We start from the raw sequence: 12567 nt of genomic DNA, 5'->3' as shown, positions 1-12567 counted from the left end.
CTTCCTAATGATCCCAAGCATAGAATTGGCCTTCTTCACTGCCGCCGCACATTGGGTCGACACTTTCATCAACCTGTCCACCACCACCCCAAGATCTCTCTCCTGATCTGTCACAGACAGCTCAGAACCCATCAGCCTATATGTGAAGTTTTGATTTTTTGCCCCAATGTGCATGACTTTACACTTACTGACATTGAAGCACATCTGCCATTTTGCTGCCCATTCTACCAGTCTGGAGAGATCCTTCTGGAGCTCCTCACAATCACTTCTGGTCTTCACCACTCGGAAAAGTTTCTCTCTCTCAGTCTCACCCTCTCTCAGTGAGTGCAATCTGAGGGATTTTTTTTTTTAAGTAATTTCTATTGATTTTCTACTTACAATCAGATGATTACTGGGCATCATTTGGTGTTACCACGTAGTATTATTGCTGCTGGATGGTGAAATATCTTAATATAGTAAGACTTACAAAAGTGTCTGAAGGATGGAGAGCTGGGACATTCAGATCATGCATTTGAATGTAATCAGTTTGGGCCACTGTTTTGAAAAAAAAATGAGCTAGAAGTGCAGAAACACAGAAAGAGTGGAAGTGACAGTTAAATAAACCAGGATGGGTACAGGGCCACGGGTGGCCTTGGCATTATAATGGGACCATTCCAGTCTTTCACATGAGGGATTAGAGGCTGAGTCTGAAGCTAACGGACCTGGGGATTGTTTGACACTCCATCCTAGCTCTGTTGGAAGTGCCTTTGGGGGTTGATTTACTCAGTGGCGTTTGTGGCATTTGCAGGAAGTCTCATTTATCCCTCTTGAGCCAGAAGAACGTGCTATGGGCAGCAGGCTCATGTTCAGGATATGGAAGGATGCCAGCCTAAGCAAAGCCTATTGCTGGATATAGGAGAGTGCGGTATATTCATAGATAGCTGTAATAATATTGTTCAAACAGCTAAATCCTATCCTGGGCACATGCTGCAGGTTCTCCGGTGCAGTGTCTGCTGCAACCTGTGCACTTATTGGGAACTGGGCCTATTGGGTGAGGCAAGAAATGAAAAAAAAAAATTACTTTTCTTCCTGGCAGCTAATGTTTCCCAATGGAACTCCTCAGATCTATGCCAGCGCCTTTGTGGCATAGCTCTGAAGAGCATGCTGGGGATCTGGACCTGGCTGGGATACAGTGGAAGCTGCTGCTTCCATGATCTACCCCCACCCTCTCTTTATCTGCCCTGATCCCTGCACCTCTGCTGTCAAAACTCCGCCAGGGCCTGATCAGTGCCGAGGCACATGGCTTTCTGGCTGCCATGCTGGTGTAAGTGCTGTGCAGACCAGCAGAGAGGCTGCCGCACCATCAGAACTTGCTGTACGCCAGCAGACATATCGCAAGGATAGGATTGGGCTGTAAGTAAATCTGTATCTGTCTGTTATATATGATATGAGAACTCAGTGAATGTTGACTTTTTCCAGTACAGGTGTGCGCCCTTTAGCAACATACCAGCTAATGCCGGTATCACGTATGCGATGACCTCATGAGGTCACATGGTTGTCAGGGGTTCATACCCCCACCCTCTGAGTGCGAGGGGAGCACAGCTTCCCTCACCTCCGGAGGGTTGTCTGAGCCTCCCAGAGGCAGTGTACATCCGAGTGCTGCCTCTGCAAGGCTCAGACTGAGGGAAATTGTGGCTCTCATGCAATTTCCGGCTTCCTCCGTGAAACCGGAAGTTGCATGAGAGCCACGATTTCCCTGAGCCTCCCAGAGGTAGTGCTCTAATGTACATCCCCTTCCTTGTGGAGGGTTCAGATTGTGTCAAGCGCCGCTTGACAATGGGAATTGCAGTCCCGACCCCCATCGTTAACTGGCGCACGACTGCAATTCTTATGACTGTATGAGGTTCAGAGGAAAATATCAGAAAATCTTGATATTTATTGGTAAATCATTTGGCTAGCTCAGTGCCTTCTGTAAATATCCGTATGTCAGTGTTCATTTCCATCTTCACTCAAAAAGAACATCTGCCAAGCCATGGCTGTAAATACAAAAATAATCCCCATGACCCAAAATCGTATCTCTTTCTGGACCTCTTAAAATGTTAAACATGGTTAGTAAATGACAACATTCACTAACTTTTGCGCCATTAAGAGTCCTGTGTCGGTTTGCTGTGACAGACATGCGCACAGAGATGTGGTGAACTAAGAACTTAAGGGGGCTGTGGAATCTTTCTTTCCATGGAGGAATTTCAAGGAAGGGTTTGGCAGAACTTGGCTTCACGTATGACTTCATGGTTCGTTTATTAGGTTTCATATCAGTTTAACTCTCATGGATTCCTCCTGAGAATTGTGAAGTGGCAAAGGTACTGAGAATTCTCAGATCCCTCTTTTAGTGTCTTAGAACAATAGTTTCCAAGCTTTCTTTGATAGTGGGACTGCCTATTAAACTAGTTTAACTTTAGCCCTTTTCTGGCATTCAGCATTCATAAGTGATGAACATATGTATAGGGATCGTAGAAAGTTTGCTTCTGTCCTATGTTATCTTCATTAAAATACCTGTAAAAGCCTGTGCATATTGACTCCTACTGATGCTGAAAATTTGAAACTGCCTTCTGTTGACTCAGGGCCCAATCCTATACTTACATATCGTTGGCTCTGGGTATCTTAAACATGCCGTAAAACATGTATGTGGAACCTGTAGGTACTGGGATGGCGCTGGACCAGCGCTAGACTGGTGCCAGTCAGGCATGGAGCCCAGCACTGGCAGAGGGAGGTTGTACTGCCACTAGGGGTAAGTAAAACCACCTGGCAGCTGTGCAGCCTTTGGGAGGCAGGGGGAGGGTGGAATTTGGGCAGGTGGGGGAGGGGGTGGGACCAGTGGAGCCCTGTTCTGCTGGCAAAGCAGCTGGCACAGACACAAGGAGACTTATTGCCAGGACTGGGGCTTTCCTTGGGGCAAGGGGATGAAAGTTCCCTTTCCCTGAAGAGACTTCCAGCATCTTCCTGGTGCCCACTGGATACAGAGGTAGCCACTTTGGCACTGCTGCTCCAGCAGGTGCTGGGAAGCATAGGATAGGGCTGCCCATCCATTGGTCCATCTAGCTCAGTAGTGGCTATGCTGGCAAATGGTTCCCCTCCATAATTTCAAATAGGGGCCTTTCCCAGTTGGACCTGGGACCTGTGGCAAAGAAAGTAGGTTCTCCTACACTGAGCTATGGCCTTTCTAATGAGTGTGTTTAGGCCGGAGGTGGTTCCCGTTGTTTCTGGTGGATGTTGAATGCAATCACTCCGCTTTAGCTTTCACTGCTGTGGGGAGCCCTGCAGAAGGTCGCGCAGGGCTCCTCGCACCCCTGGGAGGCTGCAGGAGGCTTGGCTAAGTGTATTTTTTAATTTTTTTTAAATTGTGAGTCCTTTATAATTGTAATTGTCTCTTTAGGACAGGGAGTTTTATTGTTTTTAATTGTTTTGCAATGAAAACTACTCTGTAAACTATTTTTTCTTGTTGAAAAATGGTGGAATGCCTGTGGACTCAGAGCTGAAAGGCTCTTTGGCACCTTTGGTTGTTGTCCTCCTGGAGCATAACCCAACTGGAGTTTCCCCAAGCTCAGCCATTAATCTCCCATCTTCTCCTTGGCCATTCTTGTTTGGCCCTTTAAAGAGCATATAGTATGCAGTGGCCCTTCACAAGTAATAGTTCCTTCTATCAGCCCTGCCAGCCCAGTTGGAAGGAAGGGGCATCCTTCTGGCTACCAAGACATCCCAGCCATCAATTTCTTTGTCCTCCTCAGGGCATGCTAAGGCAGGCTTCCAAGCTCCATCCCCGGACCGAATCCCTGAAGCACTCTGGGCCTGCAGCAATGTCAGGAAGTGAAGGAATCTGTTACAAGTCATGTATAAATATCCTTCATAGTAACTAAAATAACAATAATCAATTTTGTTCTTTTCCTCTTCTTGCAGGAAAGCCATCTCCAGGTCCGGCCTCCAACATCTGGCTCCGGTTCAAAACCTCAACATAGCTATCTCCAATGGGCCAGTGAAAGAGCCAAGAATGGCTCTAGAATGGAGCGTAGGTGTTTCTTTTTTACCCAAGTATTTTGGTAATATTGTAACCTTTATGTAAGCAGTTATTATCTCTGATGGCTGGAAGTCATAGTACCATAGAGAAACATGGTGATGTGTGAATAACTGAAGATGGTCAACAAAGTTGTCTGAGTGAAACACTTTATAATTCCTTCTTCACCTAGTCACCCTCTTGTTGCAAAAAAAGCAAGAATCTCATGTGCTTCTTTCAGTTATGTGTAATAAGTTTAAGATGCGTGTTATGAGATGTCCTAATCAGTGGCATCGCTAGGGAGGTGTGGGGGAGTGTGGGCTGCACTGGGTGATGCGCACAGGGGGGGATGACATCACTACTGGCCAAAATTTTTTAAATCTTGGTATTTTCGAATAATGCTATCATGTTATATATCATTCAATGCGTAATTTCATGCAGAATGCAACAAAATGAACGGTGTTGAAATGTCTCTATTCTATCTAAAGTTATAGCCAAAAAACCAGTGGGGGCAGAGTGATGGTACATCACCATGCCCTCTGCCCTGGGCATTGCCCTGCCCATTGCGTGGGAGGAGATCCACCACGGGGGTTGATGTGCTGCCCTCCTGCACAGGGTGTCGCAAACCCTAGTGACACCACTGGTCCTAATTCTACAATATTCTTACACTGAAAGTTTTTATTAAATGATAAAACAGCAACTTACTAGTTCCTGCTTCCTTCCTGATTCTTCAGAATTCTTTACATCCACACTCTCAAAATAGTGGAGAATAGCTACTTAGCCTTTTTTTTTTTTTAAAGAATACTGGGAGTTTCAAGTCTCCCCTACCTCAAATCATATGCGCTGCATTCTGAAGCGTAGGGATCCATGTCACACCCACCCCCAACACGAGTCTCTTCTACAGAAATAGCCCAATCAATTGTACGAAACTCCATTCTGTTAAAACACAAGCATTGATGCGCCTGTGTCTTGAATTTATGTCTAAGGCAGCCTTTAAGCTTAAGCAGCCTGAAGTTATGCATTCAGTTTATTGGCTATCACTTTTGTAAGAGTAATATTTAATATATACCAGACTTGTATACTGATCCATTAATATTATAGGGCTAGCCTACATATAATGTTATGTTTGTCAGCAGCATGTAGCTAGGTGTTTACTTGTGAAGTGCAACTACATAAGCTTGTGACTGGGAACACAGCATAGAGGTAGGGAGTATTTAATCCTTTACTTCCATGCCATTTTCCAGCATTCCACAAGTCATGGCTGACTTAGCTGGTCAACACACAACTGTGGTCGCCTCCAGGGCAACAAGGCCTTGGTTCTCAAACTCCCTTGGAGTTTGAGCCCCAAGGTAAGTCTTTGTAGGGGCAGGGAAAACGGCAGTGACGTGATTCTCAGGATTGCACCGCTGTGGGGGAAGAGGTGGTTTTTGTTTTTTTTTAAACATGCCGTTCTTGCTGCTGGGGTCGAGAGAGGTGTGGGGATGTGCTCTGAAGGACATCGCATGGCTTGTAGGCAGTAAAGAGAGCAATCACAACCCACTTCCAGTTTAGCGATCGCAACCTGGAAGGGAGTAGCGATTGATTTTTTTTTGCTTTTTACAAGCTGCGGGAAGTCCTGCAGAAGGTTCTGCAGGGCTTCTGCACCCACTGGACCCTGGCAACAGGAAAGGCACATTAAAGAAGCCCCCTCTGCCTCTGCTGTGGCATGATCCTGGGGATCGTGTTGCTGCCTTCCCCCTTCCCCTGCCCCTTAAGGGGCCAGAGGCTGAGGTCCTCAGACTGGGGTCTTGCAACGCCCCAGTTTGAGAACCTCTGCAGCAAGGAATGGGAATGGTCTCCATGTGTGTGGAGTTGGCTGCGTTTGGTCAAAACACCCCTGGATGCCATAGTTGAGTGCAGTCAACAACCCCCTTCCCACCCGCCTCTCTCCTGCTGTAGAGTGCTTTCACAGAATGTAGCCAAAACTCACTTTCCATTCTCACTAGAGAGTGTTGCTCTGATATGACAAGGGTGGTGAACAACATGAATGCCTGAAGAATGCCTCTCTATGAACTCTTATCATTCGGACTTGGTGCAAGGGCAAATATCGGTGAGACGGACTGCTTGTCTGGTCATTAGGATCACAACAGGACATAAAGAAGTAAGGCAGGCCTTGCAGTCTAAGGGGGTTTAGACATTTAGTGCTTTCTTGGCTAAAAATAGCACTTTGAACTGTGTCTAAAGTGGCCTAGGAAGCCAGCCATAATGGACTTTGGAGGACCAATGTGATACGCTCTTGGCAACACCCCCCCCCCCTTTAGTTCTTCCTCTTGGGAATGGCGGAGTGATTTATAAAGTGATTTGAGAATATAACTCCATCACCCCTTCAAGGACATAGAAGAGAAACTAGATGTCTTCCCAATTGGGTTGTAGAAGTAGGCCATTTTTATCTTTAGAAATCTAGCTTAGAAAGTCATAAAGAACAAAGTGAACTGGGATACGTGGAGGCAGGACTTTTAAAAAAAATTAGACAGACTCTTAAAAAAAATGTGAGTATTCTTTTAAATCCTGACTGTGAAAAACTTTAAGAATTATAGCCCAGATACTATAGGGTCTGTCTGTCTGTCTGTCTGTCTGTCTGTCTGTCTGTGACTTTCTTTTTAAATAGCTTCACTGTTCAATTTTTGCAAGTTTACTCAAAAGCAAGTCCTAGTGAGTCAGTCCTAGTGGGACTGACTCTCAGATAAGCATGTATAGCAGTGGTTCTTACACATTTAGCACTGGGACCCATGAGAATCTGTCAGGACCCACTGGAAGTGATGTCATGACCAGAAGTGACATCATCAAGCAAGAATTTTTAACAATCCAAGGACCTCAGAATAGTGTACATGGTCTTCTCTTTTATCACTGTAACATCCTGATGAGTTAGGCTAGGCTGACAGAGAATGGCTGTCCTAAAGTCATCCTGTTAGGGTCCTGGTTAAGCAGAAATTTGGTCTTCTCTCGCCAAGCTCAACACTCTAGCCTCCACACTAACCTTGATAATCTATGACAGATAGGGCTCCATTGCACTTTGACTTTGAAACAATCAGGGGAGGGCACAGAGCACATTTAAAGGCAGCATTTGGCTACAGTCCCCTTTATCATGGCCCAGAAATGGGTGCCCCATGGTGCGGCAGTGATCCCGTCACCGTGGGGACATAGGACCTTGTATCTTTACCTGGGGGTTTTGTTGCCTGGGGGGAGGGGGTTAAGGAGGCTCACAGCCCTGCTGCTTGAAATCGCTCCAACCAGTAATCGAAATGCACTTCTGATTTTCACGCAAAAACTGGAAGTGGGCTCCAATGACAGATGGGCGTGATTACAAGCAGCACGGAGGCTTGTAGTGGGGACTCCAGACCTCCCAGATCCTGCCCCAAACCAATGCAACCCCCTAAGTAAGGATACAAGCCCCTGGGTCCCCACTGTGTCGTGATTGCTGTGGCACCATGGGGCATTATCTCCCACCCTGTTAGGGAGTAAACCCCAGTGAACACAGTAGAACTTACTTCTCAGTTTACATGCAGAGGATTGCACAGCTAAAGGATTCAATATAATTTTTGTGAATCGCTCCTTGTATTAAAGACATTTCTGAGCAGGTGGTTTCCCTCTAATTAACAAGGCATATGAATAATGTATGCACCTGGGGGACGTCTGTAGTCATGTTGCTTGGCTCTGTTTATGCTGAAGAATCAGAGGACTCTGTTGAACAGGAGGACTCCCAGATACCTGCATTCTTCCTTTAATTTTTTCCTTTTAAAAGGATATTGCCATTTCAGTCCTTAGATTGTTATCAAGTATATTTTTTAGGCAAGTCCAACTGTTTTTAATTACTAGTGCTTTTTGCACTATATAATGTGTGTCTAGTTGGCAACCTTCAGTCTCGAAAGACTATGGTATCACGCTCTGAATGGTGTGTGTGTCTATTGTGTGTCTAGGCATGTGTGTCTAGGCATGTGTGTCTATTAATATGAATAATCACTGGAAGCTTGCCAGTTAAAACCATAACGCCCCCAAAGACCATACGCCCCCCCCCCAAAAAAAACCATAAGATCATAACTGCCATAAGACTACTAGGGGTTAAGGTTAACCCCTTAAGTCAGTGCTTTGCAGCACTGGCATAGCGGTGCCAATGGGATGTGTGCTGCATCCTGCAGTTGGGTGTCACTCATAGAGGCCTCCTCAAAGTAAGGGAATGTTTGTTCCCTTACCTCAGAGCTGCATGGCCCTTACGTCAGTGCTAGCATAAGGGGTTAGGACTGCACCCTTAATAACATAACCCCCCCCCCCAAGAAAGAAATGAATATTAACTTAAAATGTCTTTGTTCGAGTATTTCTTCTCTTGCCGCTTTAAAAGGTCTCTTTGACCTTTAAAACTGTTGGAACTCATGCCAAATGTTTGGGAAGAAATGAACTAGAGCAGTGCTTTCCCATCTTTTTAGCACTGCAACCCGCTTCGTTGGCCCTGTCAGCTGAGCAGCGCCCCAGAATGCCTTGTGGTGCCACAGCTGGTGCTGTTCTGTAATTTTTTGTGTGGCCCTTCATATTTTTGGAACCGCTGAACCAGACTGTTAAATGACAAGCTTCAAATAGATGTATAAACATTGAACAATGGGATTAAAAATATCCCAAATAAATACGTATAAATGATATGTTTGATTTGGTAGCCTTGGCATGTTTGATTGGTAGCCTTGACAATTATCCCCCGAAGCAGGGATAATTGCTCCGGTGGTCAAAGTGTTTTGTGTAATAGCTTTAAAAAAATGTTAAATTTTTGTTATGTTAAATGTATAGTTCTTACAAGGATCTTACCACAGCATTCTTTTGCTTGGTTCTGGCTTGTTTACTTAATGAGCAACTTGCAAGATGAGTGGAAAAGCATGGCCGACCTCAGCGCATTTTTAACTGTCAGAGATATTGAAAGCAATCAAAAATGTTGACCGTGTAGGTGATCTGGAAGGATCCTGCTGTGGGACACCATCTGGCTGGAAAGCAGCGAGCGCAATGGTGACTTTTTTCCATGCAGGAGCCAAAACGTTAGACATGGTCAGTGCATATCCTTCATGCCTCGGTTCTGGATTTGTTTGCTGAAAGCCACACTTCATAAATTTCCTTTTTGCAATTTAAACCAACGTTAACAGTGGGATGGAAGCCCAGAGTCCTTTTGAAGCTGTATTATTTGAAGCCATGACGGTTTGTCGGGCAATGTTTGTAAGGCAATGTTCTCAGTCCTGAGAATTTCACGGAAAGCCCAGGTGTTTAAGTCGTACTGGCACACTTCCTTCTTCTGAATGAGAAGTCATCGGATGTATGCAAAAATAGCTTTGCTAAAAGTGCCATCCATCAGATGAGAACACTCAGATCCTAACTACTTTTGACCACTCGTGGCACATCTCACTAGAGTACCATGTAATGCCCTCAGCAAATAACGTCTACCCATCAAATCTGACCCTGTATTTTGTAGGTGATGATGGTTTTTCATGCTTTCTGATCTGCCTTTTGGGTCTGCAAAGATGAGCAAGCTTTCACAATTTTACTCTTAACCAGTATTGGTAAAGAGTAAAATTGTGAAAGCTTGCTCATCTTTGCAGATCAGTATTGGTAAAATAGAGCAGCAACTGTTACCCTGCACATTCCTGATCTCGTCTGATCTTGGAAGCTAAGCAGGGTTCAGGCCTGGCTAGTACTTGGATGGGAGACCGCTTGGGAATACCGGGTGCTGTAGGCTTCTACCATAGTCTTTCCAGACTGAAGGTTGCCAACCAGGTGATGTGCACAGGGGGGTGACACCACCACTGGCCAAAATTTTTTTAAATCTTTGTTTTTCAAATAATACCATCACATTATATATCAATTGATGAGTAATTTCATGTAGAATTCAATGAAACAAACCGCGTTGAAATATCTGTATTCTATCAAAAGTTATAGCCAGGTGATGCAATGGTACACCCACCACACCCACCGCCTGGGGCATGGGAGGAGGTCCATCATAGGGGCAATGCACTGGCCTCCTGCACCAGGTCATGCAAACCCTAGTGACGCCACTGGGTTCATGTTCCTAAAAGCAAGGAACCGAGACGGCTGAAATTCTGCTGGCGTTTTTCTCCTTGATTCTAGTTATAAGACCATGAGATGGAGAATGTCTTCTAATGGTCTGAATTAATCAGGCAAATAAACTCTCTGAAGTGCTGGGGTCATTGGCCTTGAGATGCTTGTTTCCCCTCTCAATAGAAGCTGTGTTGGGAGGATCTAGATTAGGCTTCAGCATGTGGAAAGGGAGGCTCTAAGCCAAGGCTTTGCCCTGCTGTGTTCCTGATCCAGTTCAGCCCCCCTGTGACTGCGGTTTATCCTAAGAGGGAATCTTCCACTGGCACCAATGTGAATGTCCTTCTTCGGACACATAGCTATGGAGAATATATGTATGTGTCCTTATGCAATATGGACTGGGCCTGTAACAAGGCCGTAGAGTTAAAGTCTCCTTTCCCCCTCCCCATGCCGTGGCCCCAGTTTTTATCGCAGGATTCCCCTGCTACTTGGGAGGGGGGAGCAAGCCTTCCAGGGCAAGTGACATGCTTGATAGGATGTGTAGTCTGACGCTTAGTCTTTATGGAATGATGAATGGGGCAAGCAGGTAGTTTTTCCATAAATCCATGAATGTGGGCATGATTGGCAAATATACACTATGAAAATGAGAATGATTGAATTGTAACTCTCCCACATTCCTGCCCATTGAGTAGAGGGAGGTGAGAGAGCATTTGTTTTCCCCATTCACCTCTGGAGATACAACTGCATCTCCCCACCTTTGGACTTTCCAGGCAGAGTCCATGAGAGGGGGATGCAAGGGTTACATCATACTGGGGCCTGGGATCAATAAAGGGGCCCAGGAGCCAAAGGAAGGGAGCCAGAAATGTCCTTGGATCTTAGAACATGTTTGCATCTGCTGTATGAAGACTGGCATTCACATTTGGTGTGAGTGTATGCAGTTGAATACATTGTAATTTGTCAAAATTGTGATCCAATGATTGTATGAAATTATGATCCAATGGATAAGGGGAGGGCCCAAAAGAAACTTTGTGCTCCCTGATAAAATTCCCCTCAGTAGCCCTGTCTCCAGACTTCCATGTGGGGATATAATGTTCAAGTAAACTCTACGACTGTAAAATCTGATGGGTAGACCAAAATCCTGCGGTCAACTATTCGGTTTTTTGTTGGGAACAGACCTTAGGATTTTGGCCTTTGTGAGAGTTTTGTGCATTTGACACCCCTGCATTAATATGTGGGGACATCAGATGCAGGGCCGGCTCTCCAAGTGGGTGAAGAGGGCAGCTGTGCTCTTAGGGCCAGATTGGGAGGAGAAACATCATCTCATCCAGCTGAATGTCATGATTAAACTGTAGAAGCCTATCTTGTGTTGCTGCGATGAGGTTGGGAATGTGTTTGTCAGGCAGAGAATACATGTCCGATCTTGTCTGATCTCGGAAGCTAAGCAGGGTCAGGCCTGGTTAGTACTTGGATGGGAGACCACCTTGGAATACCGGGTGCTGTAGGCTTATACCATCGTCTTTCGAGACTGAAGGTTGCCAACCAGCCAACCAGCACATTGCGCCTGATTTCCATTGGGGCTCATTCCAAACTTTTGCTTTCATATGTGATTTATAAAGTGATAAGTAAGCAGATGCGCTAATTAAAAAAGAGATTTGAAAGTTAAAAGGCACCATTTTTCATATTGATAACATTCAGACCCGAGTCTCGCACACAGAGCATGTTTTTTAATGTGACTTTTAAGATGGGTGCTATGATTGTTGGCTGTGTTAGGGCCTTGTGTGTCGAAAAGCAAAGAAAAAAGATAGGAAGGAGCTCCTCAAAGTCAACCTCAGTCTTGTGCCTGATCTTTATAAATCAAGGAGCTCCGTACCTTCCCCACATTTTGTATCCAGTACTTTATATACATTTTTTGAGACACATCAGTAGTGAGAACCTGGGTCTTTATTTGAATTAGCTGAACAGAGTTGCTGACAGTCAGCAGAATGCACGGAGAACATAGTGCATGCTTTGCTCCAAAGAGGAGGTACTTCACCTTTCTCTCAGGTCTTCTTTGTGCATAACTATGCTAATTGAAATGCAGACATGTGACCTCCCCCCTCATCAGTCCATCTAAGAAATAATATTTTCTGTTATCTCAGGAGAATGCAGTGAATGGTGAACATCTCTGGTTGGAGACGAACGTTTCTGGGGATTTGTGCTACCTGGGGGAGGAGAGCTGCCAAGTCAAGTTCTCGGTGAGTGCTACATTTTCAAGTTACAAAGTTCATATCTGTATGAAAAGCACTGGGGTCATTTTCATCTTGGGATCAGTGGTCAGCCTTTCTCCCCTGCTCACGGCCCCTGGATTTCTCCAGGCAAATTTGTCAGGCAGCCACACTACTCTCTTTTAATTGCCAATTAAAATGTTCTTCTGTTTGCCCACGCTTTGGTATTTCATTTGCTCTGCTTTGACTTAACTCATGGTTATTTTATTTATC

The 12567-nt window shown here is 45.2% G+C and overlaps 1 protein-coding gene across 1 annotated transcript in view; it reads left to right on the top strand.

Annotated features, from left to right (window-relative positions):
* The window catches only part of DGKI (diacylglycerol kinase iota), a 284940-nt gene that overhangs the window by 114729 nt on the left and 157644 nt on the right, over nucleotides 1–12567 (top strand). The window contains exons 3-4 of the mRNA XM_066634451.1: nucleotides 3934–4042; nucleotides 12229–12324. Coding sequence (XP_066490548.1) covers nucleotides 3934–4042; nucleotides 12229–12324 — 205 coding nt within the window. The remainder of the gene's footprint in view (nucleotides 1–3933; nucleotides 4043–12228; nucleotides 12325–12567) is intronic.

The sequence above is a fragment of the Tiliqua scincoides genome, chromosome 7 (assembly GCF_035046505.1).
Source record: "Tiliqua scincoides isolate rTilSci1 chromosome 7, rTilSci1.hap2, whole genome shotgun sequence".
NCBI lineage: Eukaryota > Metazoa > Chordata > Lepidosauria > Squamata > Scincidae > Tiliqua > Tiliqua scincoides.
The sequence above is the reverse complement of the archived record's forward strand: the minus strand, read 5'-3'. Positions and strand labels throughout refer to the sequence as shown.